General features: G+C 40.6%; 1 protein-coding gene across 2 annotated transcripts in view; it reads left to right on the forward strand.

Annotated features, from left to right (window-relative positions):
* Positions 1-20,827, forward strand: part of atp2b2 (ATPase plasma membrane Ca2+ transporting 2) — a 138,146-nt gene that overhangs the window by 58,778 nt on the left and 58,541 nt on the right. For both annotated transcript variants that reach the window (XM_028575540.1, XM_028575539.1), the window contains exon 2: positions 11,673-12,398. In XM_028575540.1, the coding sequence (XP_028431341.1) occupies positions 12,200-12,398 (199 nt within the window). In that variant the 5' untranslated portion in view covers positions 11,673-12,199. The remainder of the gene's footprint in view (positions 1-11,672; positions 12,399-20,827) is intronic.

Raw genomic sequence — 20,827 nt, forward strand, 5'->3', positions numbered from 1 at the left:
GCCGACTGCCTTCCTTTAAAAAAAAATTCACCATCTACCAACATAGGCTAAGCACACACACACATACACATGGACATGTGCATTCATACGCTTTCTGTTCTCTCTCTTTCTTTCTCCCCTTCTTTCTGACTCATCCTTCTCTCTCTCCTTTTTTGCTCTCCACTTTATCTTCTCCTCCTGATATGTGATAGAGCTGCAGTCCTTTCCGAGCTCCTGCATTGGTTTCTAAAATAACCTTTCTCTTCGTCAGACTGTGTCTGCTGCGCTTAGTTGGCATGACAGCGGCTTTCAACCCAATTAGAGAGCACTGATGGTGGCTCAAAGAAGGCTAGCTGTGTGGTTGTTCTGTAACACTTCACCTTAGAGACAATGTCAGTTAATGTGGCTTTCTCTCTTTTTGTGTGTGTGTGTGTGTGTGTGTATGTGTGTGTGTGTGTGTGTGTGTGTGTGTGTGTGTGTGTGTGTGTGTGTGTGTGTGCACTTTGATATTGCAGTTCAGTATTGCAATGCAGCTGCTGTACAATGTGTGTACTGTATGTGTGTGTTTGGGGATTCCCAAAGAATTGCGTAACTGCTTCTGCTGCTTAGCTGAAATTCATTATTTCATTCCCCACATTTTTGTAGCTTATATTACATTTCATAAATGGTTCATCGCAGAAACTGAGGCTGTATGCAAGGTATGTTTAAACAGTAGAGCTAATTCTTTTTTTTTTGTTGAGTTCATTGAGTTTATTTGACTACAACACTGAAACATCCGTATATGTGCTCAAACACAGTGTTATTAAGTCACCGTAGGCCTTAATTTTTCTGATCTCTGCTTTCCACATTGGGACACCATGAACCAATCAGCGACGTAACAAACATACAGAATCAGCAAGTTCTTTCCTTTGTATATGTTTTAGTAGACAAAATGTTGACACACTATTATAAGCACATTCACAATCGTATACAGCCTCATCCAAAAGCATTGCTCTAAATGCTACCTTTGTGAAGCTTATAATTGTTTTTCTGTCAGTGAACTGTTGATTGTCATTTCCGAGGCTGCAGTTTGTGGTGGCGTTGTATCGATTGCATTACAATCGAATGGTTCCTGTAATCTGTTCCCTCCCACATGAACACCTTGTTAAAAGAAATGTATCTGATTAAACATGTTTTGAAATGACACTCTTCATGTCATGATACAAACCCATGAGCATCTTTTAACATGTCATCTGAAATTACAATATTTATGGACGTGCAGGTGAGCAGAGCAGCTCTATGATCAGTGAATTCTTCTGCACTATTTTTTGTCACAGGCAGGGGGAGCTGTATGTCAGTGCTGCTGCTTCTGCTAATGGTGCAGTGGGCACAGCTCCTACCTCAGCTCTGCCTTACTGTGCTCAAGGACATTTGAGACAGACACAGGGAGAATGCGCATGGATTCACTGGGGAGGACAGCAAACTACCTACTGCTTGTCAGACTAGGAGCTTCTCATCAAAGAGAAAGCAGCAATTATTGTAGAACACTGTTTCATCATTAACACTTGTTCTTTATAATCACAGAGCAGAACAGAGAGACCCAGCAGACGATTCACTGGGCATGAGAAATTCAACTTAAAGGTTAAAGCAATACTAAGATAGAATGCACAATATTATATTGTGCGTAATGTGGGAATTTGAACAAGCCTCTCCTGAAGATGAATAGAACAAGAGAGACTGTGATGATGATGTCATCAAGATACAATTACATAAAGTTGCCTGATGGGATTTTTGGCTCTATAACACTATAAAACTATAGCGTCAAAGGTGAACCTTAAGCTGAATGCCCTAAAATCAAATCTTCAAGCCTTTACAACCTCAAATACCATTGGAAAATATTGATAGGACAGGACAGCGGTGATATATTAGTTGAGTGTATATATATATTTTTTTTTTGGGTATTGACTTTAATTTAGATCCAGCATTGTGCATACTGGGTATAGTCCTAGATAATGTCGCAGATAGGAACTTGACTTCCTTCCTGACAATTCTGCTTTTAATAGCAGAGCCACAGCCTCCCAGTATAACAGAATGGAGAGAAAGGGTAAAAAGGGTGATCATCATGGAGAAAAATCACAGCGAGGTTGCAGCTCAAGTCAGACAGGTTTGATCAAAGATGGTTACCAGTAATACAGATAGTCACTTAGTCGGTTCTTAGTCAGCTTTTTTATTCTTCCACTTTAGTTGTATCTTTACACATATTGCAGTACAGTTGACAGTAAAGGTATGTACTCATTGCTACATGTTGCTCATGTTCCCTCCTTTTAAGAAAGACAGAATATTTGAAGATAGGACGTGAGGGCATGATTATATGTTAGAACTGAAACTGTACGAGTGTCTCCTAATGTGCGTTCCTAATGTATGCGTTGTGTGTATGTATGTTCGAAATAAAAAAGTAAGTTAAAAATAAAAAAAAATAAAGTATTGACTGAAGCTGACAGTATATAAGGCACTTAAAAAAATACAGTGCCCCTACACTGTAACAGAATAAGCACCACAGGGTTGCTCAGTGGTATTGTAGCACATTTTCTTTCTGTTTAATGTGCACTAACTAATAATTTGCAATTTAAATGAAAAAAGCAATAATTTGAAAGTTTGACAAAAATGTTAATTCATGGTTCAATAAGTTAAACAAAAAAAGACAAAAGTACCACAAAAACACTACATCTAGCAAGAAATATTACTACAACACGTTGTGCCCCAAATATTGCTGGATTAGCTTTATGTTAATAGCCCTTTTTATCTCTGCTATAGTAGATCTGTGTATTTTCAGTAGTTTTGTCATACGGCACACACTGTACAGTATGGTGGTCAGATGGTATTAGCATCTGGCTGTGGAGCTTCATCTTTTAATGTGGTTCCCCATATGGTGTTCAAGTTCATAAAGTCCAATTAAGTGTTCTTGCACTTTAGGTAAAAAGCTGTTAATTATTGCTAAATCTACACTTTCTCCTTAAGTATTTGATCATATGTTACTCATTACTCACTTTCAAGCCATGGGGTAGCATGCCAACAATTATGCAGACAGACTCGCAAGTAAGCAGGGAGGTTGACAGAAGAATATCACAGCAGGGTTTTAGTCAGCTACAGATAGATGGGCAAGCAGGACAACAGCATAAAGATTGCTTGTACAGTATACAGACAGACCGCTACAAAGACAGTACAAAGACTGCTATGCCCCTATCATGTCTAACAATTAAATAACCAAGGGAAAGGCAGAAACAGTTAAAGATTAATCAAATAATTTATTGTTAAACTAACAAACAACTGAAAATGATCTTCAAAAGGAAGACGGTTTCTCAAAAAGGTAAACTAAGAAGTGAAGTTCTAATAAACAAATGAGCTCAATAAACACTAGCTTGGCGCACGCTGGAACTCTGGCTGTCTCTTAGCTCTGGCTCACACTGGCTTGACTCTGGCTCTTGCAGGTTCACACAGCTTCCACTGACACTCCCCTGATTGTCACCGGCTCAGCACTGGTACTTAACGCTTCCCCCTCATTATAGCTGAGCAGCCTCAGCTGCGGGAATGACGTCACATGCTCAGGTGCACACCTTGAGGGAATTACACACAACAGAAAACAGCAACACACAAACAGAACAGTACGGCACATAAAGACATTGGGAATGGTGGTGGTGATGGAAATTCGGTGACAGAAGGATTTGGCAATTTGCAAACAAATTCACAAAGCGCTCCATATCTCCCATACTTGAGGAAAATAAAGTTGCTCACCCTTTGATGTTCAAATTATTTAACAGTGAGGAAGAACCATTGTGGCACACTGCCTTCATCATTTTTATCTGTTAATGCATATAAAACACCAACAATAGCTCTACTTATAGCTGCCCTCCTTTTCCAAGAAAAGAGGAAATCAATTCTGTATGTACATTTTTTGCATTTTAGTGCGGCTGTGTGTTTACATTATATAAAAAGGAGCACTAAAAAGGACCTCTATCTTACCTTTCCCCTTGCTTTCTATTCAGATTCAGATTCAGATAACTTTGTTAGTCCCCAAAGGGGCAATTCAGTTTTACAGCCAACCCATCCTTTAAGGGTTAAATTAACTTAAGAAGTTGAAAAGTGCATTAGCACGCAATCTATATAATGTAATGTTATAAAATAATAAATTAAAATAAACAATAGACAATAAATAGTACTGCAGCAGTCATGCATCCCCCTGTATACAGAAGCTTCTCTCTCTCTCCCGTAACATCCACATGTTTACACATGACCCAATCATTATGCTTATGCTTTCCCCTCTTTATTTCATAATTCTGTAATACTCTTTTAAACCCTCCTTGGGTCTCTGCCTTCCTCTGTTTTTCAACCTCCATCGTCTTTTGCTACCTACATTCTCCCTCTCCCCCCACCTCTGTCTTTTCTCCTCATTTCCCTCCCTCCCACATCTCAATCATTCCACTCCTGCGCATGTCATCATAATTTAAAGATAGGCAGCTTCACGCCAGCAGAATATAACACCACCACCACCACCACCACCAGTCACTTACATCACTAACATGATAATGTGAAGATGGAAACACACCGCCTTACATGGTTGGGATTGGAATGAACAGATGTTGTGGAGGGAGCTGCTCTGATATATCTGTGTTAAATTAGTCATGAAATTCTGCATTTCTATCTACAATTAATTTTTCTTGCAAACAAGAAAAATATTGGAAATGATGGAAGAATGACATGCAGAAAAGGTGGGCAGGTTGCAACAAACAAAAGTATGAATTACACTTTGTACAACTACTTTAAAGGTACAATATGTAATACTGGCAGCTAGTGTTTAAAATAGTTACTGCAATACAAGTTCAAAATACTGGAGAGAGTCGTCTTCTGAGCCCGTACTCATGCAGAGCTCTGTACCCAACTGACAGACACATTTTTTTGTCTTAGAATTACAGTAGGAACCGCTAAAAACCCCACAACCTCACCGTCCTCTCCACACGCTAGATAGACACACTTTCTCAGCTTAGAATTGCGGTGCGAACCGCTAAAAATACCACTTCCTTGCCGTCCTCTCCACCCGACTGAACACACTTTATTGGCTTAGAATTACGGCAACAATAGCTAAACACACTGCAAACTCAAGGTCCTCTCTTCCCGATTAACAGCCCCCCTCTCTTGGCTTCAAATAACTCACTGTTGTCGGCTACAGACGCTGAACAGGCTACACGTTGTAAACAGCCGTGGCCGCTTGCCTGGTCCTGGTCCAGTTGATAACAACACACAGGCCAAAACACAAACAGAAATTCCGTCACAGAACGTAAATTTCAAAAGGAGAAAATACTGGCATTAGCATTGTTGTCAGAAAAGATAGTATTTCAACTTAGCATGTTTCCTTAATATCTGATGACGCATTGGGGTCATTTTTGGATTTATTACAGTAAATATATTACATATTGGACCTTTAAGCCTGTCTTACATTTTACATTATAGAGGGTACAATGGACAGGATTATTTTTTGCCATGTGTTTGGGTTACTGGTAGTCAGTACTTAGGTAATACATCTTGTGATCTAATTATGCATTTATTTAATTTTGTATTTTGTGATCATCAGCATTATTGGTTTCCTCCTAATTTCCTGGGATAGCATTTGTTTGCTTTCATTTGACAGTTTTGGAGGATCTGGCAGATGACAAATGTCTGACTTGTCATGCAAAGAGTACTGCCAACATTGATTGGACCTGATCGGCAGGCGAAATGGGGAGGGGGGGAGCATGAAAGGTTGGAGAAAAAACAGAGAGAAAGATGCAGTCCTGCCGTGTGTTGTCCTTTTTTGTTTAATAAATGGAGTATTCAAAACCCAACTAAGCAAGAACATGCAGTATCTGTTGTTTAGTGTATTATTATATTAATCAGATTCAGATTGGAGACTAAAAAACATTTTGCCTTAGTTGGAAATGCTTTACAGAAATGTTTAGCAGGTTTGCTGTCCAGGTGACATTGCCAATGCTGTCTGACTTTGTCACTTCAGTAAGTGCCTGAGCTCATTACCAGACAGGCCTGGTTCCTGTGGAGTTACAGATGTGTATTCACGTGTTGGCGGGATCTATTAGCACCCTGCAGTGACAAGGTCGGTGCCCCGCTGTTCCCGAGCTATTGTTTCTGGTACTAGTCCAGTCGGTATCATCAAACTTGATATGTGTGACTGGACAACTTGCTGATTTTTTCATGGTCGCAGAATAAAGCAGTGTGTGCCAACAGTACCAAGAGTAAGTTTGCTCTCAACGTCAGTTGTGCTACAGAACTTTGTCGATTCCCATTGCTATAAATCGGCAGACAAACTGCATCTTGTAACAGGCTAGCTTGTGTTGTTAACTTACATTTCAGTAGGCCTGCTGTTCCAGCATCAGCGCGTTTTCTAGGTTCTAGGAATGGTTTTACATCTACTCGCTGTGAGAGACATAAATAATGTGTTAATATTACCTGGCCATTCTATGATACTTTTACTCAATACCAGGAACAAGGTGAAACAACTTTAAAAACAAAGACAACTTTAAAATATATATATATATATATATATATATATATATATATATATATATATATATATATATATATATATATATATATATATACACACATATATATATACACATATACATATACATACATAGTGAGGAAAATAAGTATTCGAACACCCTGCTATTTTGCAAGTTCTCCCACTTAGAAATCATGGAAGGGTCTGAAATTGTCATCATAGGTGCATGTCCACTGTGAGAGACATAATCTAAAAAAAAGAAAATCCAGAAATCACAATGTATGATTTTTTAACTATTTATTTGTATGATACAGCTGCAAATAAGTATTTGAACACCTGAGAAAATCAATGTTAATATTTGGTACAGTAGCCTTTGTTTGCAAGTACAGAGGTCAAACGTTTCCTGTAGTTTTTCACCAGGTTTGCACACACTGCAGGAGTGATTTTGGTCCACTCCTCCACACAGATCTTCTCTAGATCAGTCAGGTTTCTGGGCTGTCGCTGAGAAACCCAGAGTTTGAGCTCCCTCCAAAGATTCTCTATTGGGTTTAGGTCTGGAGACTGGCTAGGCCAGGCCAGAACCTTGATATGCTTCTTACAGAGCCACTCCTTGGTTATCCTGGCTGTGTGCTTCGGCTCATGGTCATGTTGGAAGACCCAGCCTCGACCCATCTTCAATGCTCTAACTGAGGGAAGGAGGTTGTTCCCCCAAAATCTCGCAATACATGGCCCCGGTCATCCTCTCCTTAATACAGTGCAGTCGCTCTGTCCCATGTGCAGAAAAACACCCCCAAAGCATGATGCTACCACCCCCATGCTTCACAGTAGGGATGGTGTTCTTGGGATGGTACTCATCATTCTTCTTCCTCCAAGCACGGTTAGTGGAATTATGACCAAAAAGTTCTATTTTGGTCTCATCTGACCACATGACTTTCTCCCATGACTCCTCTGGATCATCCAAATGGTCATTGGCAAATTTAAGACGGGCCTTGACATGTGCTGGTTTAAGCAGGGGAACCTTCCATGCCATGCATGATTTCAAACCATGACATCTTAGTGTGTTACCAACAGTAACCTTGGAAACGGTGGTCCCTGCTCTTTTCAGGTCATTGACCACCTCCTCCCGTGTAGTTCTGGGCTGATTTCTCACCTTTCTTAGGATCATTGAGACCCCACGAGGTGAGATCTTGCATGGAGCCCCAGTCCGAGGGAGATTGACAGTCATGTTTAGCTTCTTCCATTTTCTAATGATTGCTCCAACAGTGGACCTTTTTCACCAAGCTGCTTGGCAATTTCCCCGTAGCCCTTTCCAGCCTTGTGGAGGTGTACAATTTTGTCTCTAGTGTCTTTGGACAGCTCTTTGGTCTTGGCCATGTTAGTTGTTGGATTCTTACTGATTGTATGGGTTGGACAGGTGTCTTTATGTAGCTAACGACCTCAAACAGGTGCATCTAATTTAGGATAATAAATGGAGTGGAGGTGGAAATTTTAAAGGCAGACTAACAGGTCTTTGAGGGTCAGAATTCTAGCTGATAGACAGCTGTTCAAATACTTATTTGCAGCTGTATCATACAAATAAATAGATAAAAAATCATACATTGTGATTTCTGGAATTTTTGTTTTTGATTTTGTCTCTCACCTTGGACATGCACCTACGATGACAATTTCAGACCCCTCCATGGTTTCCAAGTGGGAGAACTTGCAAAATAGCAGGGTGTTCAAATACTTATTTTCCTCACTGTATATATATAAGATTCAATTAGTTTTGGTAGATAAGTCCAGCGTTTTACATACAGTAGGACTTTGGTGTGTGATGTAAAGCAGAGGTGGGGCAGACTGTACACTAAAACCCTAATGACCCTAATGACCTCCAAAGAGTGAATGACCAATTCACTCATTGCATGATTAAATGAATGGATTGACCAGCTATGTTTTCAGTGATGTAGTTTTGGCTGATTTCAACTGAATATACCAAGAGTCTTCTGGTGGCCCCCACTGTACTCCTGCATTATGACTCCTTGGGGCTCCCTAAACAAATTCTCTATAGTATTAATACTGTGCATTACAGATGACGGAGACACATATAGCCAGCCAGTTTTTGTGCTTCAGTGTTGATTAACATTAGCCTTTGCCATACAGTGGTGACTTGATTCCACGTCTCCCCCTGAGTTAGTGGAAAGTGATGTAGGGCAGCTGTAAGCCAGAGGTTAACTGGTCACTGATTTCATTGATTGAAAATGGAGGCACCCATGTAAATTACTGATGACAGATCAATGGTGTTTTTTCAACAAGTCCTCCAAACCATATGACGATAACCATGGTCGTTTATTCCTACCCTTTAATACGATCCACAGGAGAGCTTCATAATAAGTGCCCCTAGCGGCAGCAGGAAATACGACCCACAGGAGCGTTTTCCGTCCTCATATTTAAACCACACACTAGCGAACCGTGACTCTTACACCTTGGCCTTCTGAGCCCCCTTCCCTCGCCGGTAAAAAAAGCTAACTATCAGCATAGCTTATTGAGTCCTCTCTTTAAGTACTGCAAAAGTTACTTATGACAATTCCAGATCTGAAACAAAAATGAAGACGCTAGTCCAGCCTTAGCAATGCAACAAGCAAACAGGACGGAGAGAGTGAGAGTTAACACCAGAATAAAAAAACGCGGATTTCGTAAGCAAAATGCAAATCCTCCTTACGATGCATGACAGACCCTTCTACACAAAACCAACTACATTTCATGTGCTTACTACACATCATGACAGCGCGCACACGGTAACCATTAATGACAGACACTACAGGACCATGGACAGTGAACAGCGATCACCACATTTTGGAACCCACCACCACAAACCTGCAATATTGTTAATAAATAATATTTTTAGATTAGCACAGCGGCCTATGTAATATATATGTATGTTATGGTTTATTTGGTCCTTATGCAGAAGTACCATAAATGTGCATAACGTTGGTAAATTTACAGATTGACCGGTAATTTTGCATGATGACACTTTTCACAAATAAACCGTAACGTAAACACAACAGTGGCAGCTGCAGCCAGAATAAAATAAGTTAGCACAGCAGCCTATTTGATTTTAAATAACTTACCCAATGATTGTTCCATTACTTGAAAACAAAGTCTGTGTGTAATTACTGGAGTTGAAATGCCTCTCAAAAGCATTGGTTTTCCAAATAAGGCTGTGGTGTAGGTCTTTCTTTGCCAGTTAACTCCAACTTTTCATTAAAAGTTAGTCTTGAAAACAGCGTGGATAATAAAATCGAGGAAAAAAAATAATCAAGATTATGATTTCCATAATCGAGCAGCCCAGCGTTTAGTTTTGATTTTCAAACAGGACATGAAACCAGGTTTCCTGGATGAAAGTCCTGTGTTTGTTTGACCCATACACCACCACAACCTTTGTCCTTACGTGGAATGCTTTGCTTTCCGTAATAGTTGTGGGAGGCCACTAGAGTGCTACGCCACTATAAACGTAAATATGAGTTGTAATTGTTGCTTGAACAAAGAATTTATGGGAGCGTTTTTTGGGGGAGGACAGTCTCAGTTTTGTGCATTGTATTGTGATATTACATGTTTTGTGTGGATGTGAGTAGATTGTGAGAAACTGAAAAGGATGATAATATTCTATATTTCCTATAGTATTGGTACTAAGTATTGGCTTGTGCTGCTTATTACTCTGTGCCATAGATCTTTTATTGTTTAAAAATACAATGAGCCACACCATTGCACTGGTTGACATGTTACTTTATTACAATGAACCTGGGTACTGTGTTTATTTCCTATAGCGCTCACTAGAGCACCAAATGTCTATTAAACCATGGATGCTAGAGTAACTTGCTAACAACTACAGTGTCCAGCAACAGCAGTTTCAGGAAATTATCTAACATTTTTTATTTAAGTTTTTAAAATATGGGAGTTTTTTTTTTTTGGGGAGAAACATAACCCATTGCTTTTAACCTATGTGTGTTCATTGTATAGCCCACTTGTTCTTGATAGGCTGGAAACAATAGACAGCGCTGATGGTTAGCTTAGCACGCATATAACCATAACTATAACCATAGTAAATCAAAGGCAGCATGCTAGCTACCTTCATATGTTAAGCTAAAGGTCAATGGTTTGGGCTACTGGTTAGCCTACTGCAGGGCTATTGAGGCCACACCCACTGCACAGTTTGTTTATATTTATGTTTGTATAAGATGGAGTTTGTATTATTACCCAACATTTCCAGTTAATTCTTGTAAATTCCCATTAATTCCCATTAATTCCCATAAAAATTTCCAAATTGGAATATTTCCAAAGTTCCCCAGCTTAACTTTCCATGGAAAGTTTCCAGAAAGCATGCGGAAATTTATTGGAACATTTCCGCCCCTTTGCAACCCTAGTCTTTTCATGGGAAGAAACCACATATATAGACTTACACCAGCCTCATCCTTTGACACCAAGAATGTGTTCCATTGTGGTAATTTACTTGCAATTTGTGTTCACTGGTCACAGACTTTTAATTATCTTCTCTGAGCTGAGTGTAGTTCTAAGGCGAGAGGGAGACATGGACGGAGAAGAAGGGATCACTGAGATAGAGTGATTGCATAGGATAGGTCACCTATTGTAGAATGAGAGAGAAACTAGAGGTGAGATAGAAGCAGCAGCTCCACAGTTCAGCCCATCCTCCCCTTGACAGTGCAGCGTTACGTGCTGCCTTCTCCGCTTTGTCGTCAGAGCAGCCCCAGCCTCCCGCCCGCGCACAACTCCTCTCTGCTCTGCACCAGAAAGGAGCATCCTCTTCTCTCCTCCATCCCTCTCTCTCTTTTGTAACTCTCTCTCTCTCTCTCTCTCTCTCTCTCTCTGGCAGTCGGTGTGTCCTCAGAATGAGGTTAGCAGCACCAGTAGCAGTAGCAGCACCAGTAGTAGATAGAGACAGCACAGCCACAGTTACTGCAGCAGCAGCCAGGAGAGGCTGTCCTTCAGCCGTGCACCACCTACCGCTGTATTCACTCCTGCTCTGAGAACGCAACGCTCATCCTTGTGCTCTCTTTCTGTGTCTCTCTCACTTTCTGTCCTCTTTGAATTTCTCTCTCTCTCTCTCTCTCTCTCTCTCTCTCTCTCTCTCTCTCTCGCTCTCTCGCTTTCCTTCTCTCCCTCTCTGTAGCAGTGATGGGGAAGACCACCATGTAGAGACAGAGAGGCAGCAGAGGCAACAGCAGAATAGCAGCAATGGGAAGCCACACATGGAGAGGGTCTGGACTGCAGCCGTGGTGAGCCTGAGACCTACAGGACTTGCAACCATCATTGCCCTTCTCAGGACCTGACCACTGGGGCTGTCCAACGCTCACCTGGATGCTCCCCACTTGTGTTTCGTCATCCCCTCCTCTCCTTGTTCTCTGCTGCTCTTTCTCCACTTCTTCTGTTTCTTCTCTTTAATAGTTTTTGGTCTGCCGATATCTGATAGTCTCTCTTGAAACAGAAGCTGTTCCTCGATTGATCCCCCTCGGATTTTTCCACCCTTTTTAATCTCTCCATCTGCCTATTTTAACTACAAGTGGCATTCTTTTTTTCTCTTTGCCTGCTTGATACCCATTTTGGATGAGACTGACCCTATCGCTCGGGTGTGCAAGCTTTTGATTGATCTATAAGCAATAACAAACACTAATCTAACTGATTTGACTAGCCGACATCATGGGGGACATGTCGAACAGCGGTTTTTATGCCAAGAACCAAAGAAACGAGGACAACCATGCGGCAGGCTTCGGCTGCTCCGTCATGGAGCTGCGCTCCTTGATGGAGCTGCGTGGCACAGAGGCAGTGGTCAAGCTCCAGGAGGACTACACAGGCGTAGAGGGACTGTGCAAACGACTGAAAACCTCACCCACAGAAGGTGAGTCCCAGTGTTTGTCTGTGTATGTGCTTGTTTGTGAATATGTGTGCACTGGTGTGTGCGTCGTATGAAGGCTCTCATGATGAGGTGTGTTGATGTGTTATACTACTGTATGTTGAGCCGATCATTAGAATTTACTGTTGTATTTACTGTTGGTTTGAACAGAACAGCAGACAGAGGAGGGAGTCCTGTTTGAAGGGACTAATGAAAATTCTTCTCGGCCAGCTAGTGTTAGACCTGTTTAGTATGCATAGAAATTCTCTGGACAGTTTAGCCCCCCTCACTCCCCTTTCATATATGCAAATGCCAGATATTTCCCCTCATGTTTTTGTAATCCTGGTGTAAGTTCGTTTAGTTATATCATAACACTATTCATGAACACCTTCACATGGATTGTGGTGTCACTTACACACCTAAGCTATGTCATAATATCCTTTTTAGGTTATTCAAATATTTATACAGACATATACTGTTAAATAGCCCACCCTTTACTTTATCTACATATTGCATAAAGGTAAGATTTTCTGTTGCTTCGCTCTCAGCTGCAGTACGGCGAGCATACGGAAAACAGACCTCTCTAATGGCTTAATCTGTGTATTGAATATTTATAACAGTGTTGAAGTCATCCACCTCCCTTGATGTCAGAATCATTGATCAATATTCATGAAGTGTCACCTGTGTGACATCAGAGGTAACCTGTAATCTTATAGGCTGATAGAAGAAGATTGGGTTTACTGGTCTTCTCATCCATTAGCACCTCTTCTAGGTCAGCTTGCGGTAATATCTGCAGCAAGACATTGACAGAGTAAAGTAGATAAATTCATAGAATCCTCCGAGTCGAATAAAGAGCGAATCAAAATGGGATATAATAGAATAAAAGCACTGATGAACACTAACTCAGATAAGGGATGCGGTGCATATGGCTTGTCACCATATTTGCAATATCAGTGTGAAAGGATGCCTGCAGTGTTACAGCAGTACAGAAATGAAACTTAATTTGAACTAGCAATCCAAATGATCATAACAGACATAAAATTATGATTTAATTTTCCCATTCTCATGAACATCCTGATTAGATACACAAACATTAAATTATATCAGTGCAGTAAACACTAACTCAGGATCACAGTCTGCAGACTTGCAATAAAAATAAAATTAAAGTAATTAAACTATGATGTAGAAAAAGGAATATTGTAATTATTAACATGCTTTCTGTTATGGGTGATGCTATTTGTTTAACCTCTTACCAGTGCCACTGTATGTGCAACACTATCTCTGACATTGAGGGGAAAGCACATTTTATGTGTCATTTTACACATAATTACATGATAAAGCTAATTTAAAACATTGAACATTCTCATATTTAATGTTTGCTAGTGCATTTTGATATTTCAGCTTCCACACTGACATTATTCTGGATCACAGTGCAAAATTACACTTCCTCCTTGTTGATATTACCAATGGTTGAAATAAAAATCATTAAAAGATTGAAAAGAGTGTGTGGTTCTACGGTGTAATTTAGAATGTATGTAAATGCAAATTCTCTGCCAGCTAGATTATTCAAAACTGTAAAATCTCAAATGTGTGTGTGCCATTAATTATTTTGGCGTTCATTTGATTTACAAAAATGCATTGTGTATCTTGTGCAGCACTCTGTTTGGATAAATTAGGTGCTTCCCTATAATTTTCAATGGGTAACAAGTTTGCCACATTTTGTTTGAGATCTTGCCTTACTGCTAACAAACACAATGCTCCTCTTCTCTCATCCCGGGTTATAATTATTAATTGTTATGATGAATTGTATTATCTCTCATTGGAACATTCACTAGAAACTGAGTAATGGTATCTGGTGCTATTTGCATTAATGATCTCAGGTGTTTCTATGTTTATGTCTGTGGATACCCTTGTGTGGTGCGTGGTTGCTCCACAGAACATATGTTACCTCCAAAATATGATCGTGGTAAATACCCTTGAAGGTATTCTGTATTGCTTGCTGTCATTATGTGTCAGTGTGTGTAATATGAATGTGTCCCAGGGGACTGCGTTCGATGCTAAAAGGCCCTGAGCACAGTTGCCCTATTAGCCCATTTACTTTAGCCCATACAAGCCCTTTCACATGATACTAACAGTTCATGAATGGCTATAGCCAACTGCAACATGCAGTAATGGCTCTTTAAGTATAGACATGCAACCAGTTAAGAGGTTGCACTCTCGACCACGTGCATTTAGATGCAGCAGACACCAGACTCCTGCTACATTGTTGCTACAGTACATGAAACTGTAAAATGTAGAGAGTTTTTTTTAATGTATTTAATAAGAAATATAAGTTAAATATGACAGAACGTGAGAGAATCCGGCTCTCACTGCATTTCTAAGCAAGTAGTTGGAGAATACATGAAAGATTGAGGATCGCTACAATAGCTCCCACACACAAAACACATCATACACATGATAGCCATAGTTTGGGGAAACATACTGTATTTCGGACGTTAGTAATCTAAACGTTTCAGGAACTAAAAGAAGCTTCCTTTAACTTATTTATTCAGGTATTGTGACCCCAATGGATGACCAGTTTTCTAAGCCCATAGTGAAGGAATGTAATACATGAATTAGGGATGCACACCGAACTTTGGGCTATTTGACAGGGTTCGGGTTCTGCCGAACTTTAGAATTTTTTTTTCAAGAGGCAAAACTCAATAGAATGCTGTGTTGAGTTTCTCCTCTTGTCAAAGAGTATCAATACACAACATTGCCGCTGTTAAGAGATTTGCATATGAAACATCCAAAAGTATATAAGTTGTGCATGAAGGAATCTACAGACAGCAGCCAAAATGCAGCAACTTCAGGTACAGCAAAGGAAGGACAATCACAGCTAAAAACTTGTGTTAACCAGACGTTGTTTAAGCCTGTTTTACAGTTCTGCGGAGGCTCCATGCAGAGCTTTCGCCGTAGCCTATGTAAGCGGCCTGATGTTTATACTTGTGCACTGGTGTGTGCATCGAGCCGGCATGTGTGTGTGTGGGTGATAGAGCGAGCGAGGGAGAAGTGAGAGAGTGACGGCGATTAGCTTCAGAGTGATAAGCGACTCTAGGGTCATAGTGAGAGAAACAAAGTGTCTCCCCTGTTCTTTCTGACCACGGTGAGAAATTTGTTAACCCTCTCCTTGATTCCATGTTGTTTATGGTTTGGTTTGGTTCAGGTTTCGGCAGAACCTTAACCAGTGGGTTAGGTATTCGGCCGAACCCCAAATATCTGGGTTCGGTATATCCCTAACATGAATTGTGGTTAAAACATAACCATCCCCAGGAAGTAAAATTCCTATTTTTCAAATCAAAATTGCATAAGATACCGTAATAAACAATGTGGATAATGAAATGGTGATTGAGTGGCACGTCTAATTCTAAATTCTAGGCCGAAAAAAGCCAGAAAATATGTTTTTGGCTCATGTGGATGAAAGACACCAAATCCCAGAATGCACCCCCAAGCCTACCACTTACAGAGAGGCAGTAAACTGAGTCAAGTCAAAAGTGTGTTTTATTGTCATTTTAACCATATACAACAGAAACAACGTTTCACCGTGGCTCAAGTGGTATTACACATTTAAAATATATAAACACGAAACAGGCTACATTTAGTGCACACACATTATATGCTCCGTAAATTTCTGCTAACGCATACTAGCATTAGTGCTTGGTGGGCTGTAAACACAGAGTATAAACACAGCCACAAAAACAAAAACACAGCAGTCTCTGAACTCGCGTTGGAAGTTTCGTTGAAGTTGGATGTTGTCCAGTTTGGTGTCTAATGAGTGGATACTTAGAAGCAGGATTGATGGAACAGGTGGCCGGCTAGCGTTAGCTTTCCACCAGCTCTAACTTCTGCACACCGCTGTCGAGGTCCCTTTCCCCGGCTAGCAGCATTGGGCGACACCGGAGGCTGAGGTGCTGGTCTCCGTAGCTGGCGAAGCTCGCGTATTGTGTCAAGTATTCCATCTGTAATAAAGTTTCCTGCATATTCTCCGATCTTTACCAATGTATCCCGGTGGTACACATGTGCGGTAGTTTGAATGCACAGAATTGTTGAACTGCTGAAAAGACCATAGAAAAAGACGGAGCCAGTTTAGCAAAGCTTCAAGATGGCTGACACTCGTTTTGCTTCGGCAACCTTCGGGTAAAGACGACAGTCCAACCCTCTATGGGCGGGTTGAAAACATGCGGAAGTAGCTCCTACTACTGGCTGTAGTCCATTGCCTTTGGGCAAAATATCTTCCGCTGACGCGAAAATCGTCGTTTTACGTCATCGGAAGATTTTTTTTTCCAGACCCACAATACAAAGATCTCTCGTCTCAGGGGCACATGAGGGAGGGTAGCACGGTCATTCGAAAATACTACCATGTTTCTACTGATACAAAGCTTAATGCTAAATCGATGAAGTATCCCTTTAACCTTCAATTTTCTCAGTAGCCTGCTTCCTTGTACTGTATAACAGCACCTGGGATGTAGTTACCTATGTGATGTCTTGTAGGTGACTGTGGGTTGAAGAAGCTAGTGTTTCCCTCAGGCAGTCAGTGGTCGAATGGCATGAGTCATTCAGGGGCCAGATGGAATGTCAGGCTACAGCTTAGTTTTCAAGAAGCACCCTGCTTCTCTTGAGATGGGAGAAAAGACAGTTGCTAGGTGCTTACAGTGTAACTATTGTTTTGAACTGTAGACTGTCGAGAGCTGCAGCACATTGGTGGGTCCTCCTGGGTAGGGAGCAGGGAATTGTGTGCTCAGGGCAGAGCCATTCCTCGAGGGTCGGGAGGATGAAGAGGTGCTTAGGGCGTCGATGGTCTTTGATGTTTGATGAGACTGTGCCGGAAAGGAGGAGTAAATGTAGTTACGTGTGGAAACCTGTCCACCAGTTCTAGGCTTTTCATGCAGATATGACTGAAAATTTGGGTAAAAAAAACAAAATTGGAAATGAAGCAGTTAATGTTTTTAAACATGCATCACTACAAGCTTGCGCTAAATTTGATATATGTATACAGTACGCCTAATAGTATTATCATCCAAAGCAGAACACCTACCAGCATCTCTAAAAGGTCGGCTTCATAACTGTCATTGATAGTCACCTTTATTTATAACTTCCAGTTCGCTGTCTGCAGAGCCCTCCATCAGTATGACTTTACACACTAAGGTGATGGAATGAAGTGCTATCTTATGATAAAAATATTTTCTCCCACTTTGCAACTCTATCTTCTCATTTGAATCATCTTAATTCCTCCCTTCCTCTCCTTCTCGTCCCTTCCAGTCCTTCTCCTCATCAACCCTTCCACCTGCCCTTCATCTTACTCTCTCTCTCTCTACCTCCCATTCCTTTGTCTCACTACACCTTACAGCATCCATCCTCCATTCTCTCCCTCCTCTGCTCTCATTTCTATTTCGGTGTGCTGGTCGGTCGCTGGTATCCCAGTGGGCCGGTGTACAGCGTAGCCTAAATAGACCTGCTCTACATCTATAACCTTCATCATCTCTCTCTTCTACTATCACTTCTTTTATTGAGTTAGTAAGAATGCAATAGTGCTGGAAAAGTAGCACACCGTTTCTAACGTCCTAAACTATTAAAAATATATTACCGGAATGGATAATTGATTTTTGATTGGTATTGATACATTTTACTTTGTTGAAATGGAAACACTATTAACGAACAATTATTCACCTTAGGTAATGTAGAACACAGTAGGTTTAGACAAGTGGGAAAAAAATGGCTTGTAGAAATGCTGGTGACCATCAGTTGATTGAAGAAAGTTGTGTTTACAGCAGATCCCTGAGGGGGAATGCTCCTGCTTGGCTGTTTGAGGCAGTAATGACAGTGGTAGATGGTGGGCAGATGATACATCATACACGGTGGCATGGGAGGTGGTTGTTGATGCTTGACTTGTGTATCCAAATGTGAATTGATACCACGCACGCACGCATACACGCACGCATACACGCACGCATACACGCACGCATACACGTACGCACACACGCACTCATGCACACACACACACACACACACACACACACACACACACACACACACACATATAGTGTCTCACATAGTGTATGACTCTTTTGATCTGCAACTAGGGATTTGTGTGTTTGCATCCATTTTTATTTTGTGACATTGCCTTAATGTCAAGGACACAGATGAAGTGAAATCTCAGACGGATAAAATAATGAAGGTGTATAAAGATGTATAAAAATGTATAGAACAATTAGTGAACAGTTTCTACTTATCTTTCTTTTTTGTATACTGCTGTTACCTAGTCTGGCAGATACAGTTGTCCATTTTAGTATCATACATAGTATTGTACTTTTCCTCTGTGATATCAAGACAGTGCTGTGCTACTATCACTCTTCTTATTCCTCCCACATATCTCACACGCTATGTTCTGTACTGCTCCCATGACGAGACCTTTATGAATTCTAAACATAACTCAGAAAACTGTTTACCCCACTCATCTGTCCACCTCTTCTCACCTTCTCTCTGGCCTCTCTGTCTCCCTCTATCCGCTCTGTAACTTCAGTTTGGTTGAAACACCTCTCCCGTTCTCCCATTTCATCTCCTTTTATCTAATTTTTCTTCATTCACACCCACCTCCTCCCTGTTTCCCTTCTAATCTTTTTTTATCTCTCCCTTGAAATAAAGTCCACATTTCAGTCTGTGCTGCTACATTTCTGCACATTCTTCTTTTCTAATCTTAACCCTGTTGTTCTTTCTCCTCTTCTTCTTCATTGCTCTAATTTGTTTGTCCCTCATTCAACCTCTCCTCCTTGCTCCCTTTCTTTTCCTCTCTCCCTCCATCCCTGATGATCATACTTATCGCGTCTTACAGTCACAGCACCATGAGCATGTCCCCCTCTGACGTCTATTTAATCTCTGTCCCACAAGGGATCTTTTAATAAGGACAATTTTTCCTGCTCTGCAACTGCGCCTCCCTCTCTCCTTCTCTCCTCTCTGCCCTCCCCTCTCCTAGTGACATTGTAAAATAGATAGAACAGGTAGAAAACAAGAGAAAATGAAATAGGAGGCAGTGATAAAGAGAGGCAGCTGGCTCCCAGAGAACCGATTATAAATGATGTACAGCCATTTTGCTCTGCCAGGGAGCAAAATCACATCGTGGGCAGACACACACACACACACACACACACACACACACACACACACACACACACACACACACACAAAAAACACTACTCACACAGGTGATCTGCTGCAGTGTACTGTAGTAGCACTGACCTTGAGGCAGTGCAGTCAATCACTCTGCATTAGCAGTGTAATATTAAGCAGATTTACTGGAAAAAAGCCGTATTTTATTAATGGTTAATACATTTTTTATTGATGCCTCTAGATCAGTAACAAGCACTAGTCAAATGGAAAAAACAAATACATTTTGCATTGCCAGGATGTACACACAAATGTAAAATAACCTTGAGGAAGGCAGACTTCTTAAATTCCAAGCAGTGCAGATTTATTTACAGTGTGCCAAACATGTATAAATGAGGGGAAAAAAACTTGAAACTTTCAAAAGAAACACTTGCACAAAATAACAAAAACTACTTAACTAAATAAAACAACGCACGTGTTTATGGCAGCATGGCTCTTTCCTCTCTCTCGTGCAGCAAAAAATGCCACTGCTTTTATAGGGCTCTCAATCAGCCCTGGACAGCACCACTATCACCCTGAGGTGAGTCTACAAAACATTTCAAACAGAAATGCAGAAACAAAAAATTAACTGTTCAAACCTGCAACTTCATAATTCTAACTGAAACTTAACGGTGGTTGTGTGTTTGCTTTAAAGTAAACAATTGCTTGATCTAAGAATGTAATCATTTCAACACAAGCAAACCCGGGATAGTAAGTATTGAAATGTTACACAAAAGCAATGATTATAGCAAACTGATAGTAAATACCATATGACAATGACTAGAGCAATGCTTAAATACAAATGTATGCACACAAGCACCAAGGGACAAGTGGTGAGTGCAGGGAATACTGTAAACTGAAAAGCCCTCCGCTCTAAATCAACAACTTGCTTACAATTATAACTACGTATATGAGGTCTTTATATTAATAAAGAAGCTGTGAAATATTCTCCAACCTTGCAACCCAAAAGGATATTTTGTTTATGTTAAAAATAAAAAAGTATTAACCATTTATAAAGTTGTTAGATGAGCAGGTGTATGAAAGAATAATAATGGCATGTGAACATTGCCACTGGGACGTGTTGTGAAGCACAATCACTTCGAAAATGTCTCAAGAGAAATACACTGTGGGCTGGTTTCCCAGACAGGGATTAAACAAGGTTTTGGACTAAAACTAAATTTATATCCATTAGATGTCTACTGAAATGCATCCCTAGTCTAGAGCAAGCCTAAAGGTTGCAGTTCTATCAGGAAGAT

Source organism: Perca flavescens, chromosome 4, assembly GCF_004354835.1.
Source record: "Perca flavescens isolate YP-PL-M2 chromosome 4, PFLA_1.0, whole genome shotgun sequence".
In the NCBI taxonomy this organism is placed as follows: Eukaryota; Metazoa; Chordata; class Actinopteri; order Perciformes; family Percidae; genus Perca; species Perca flavescens.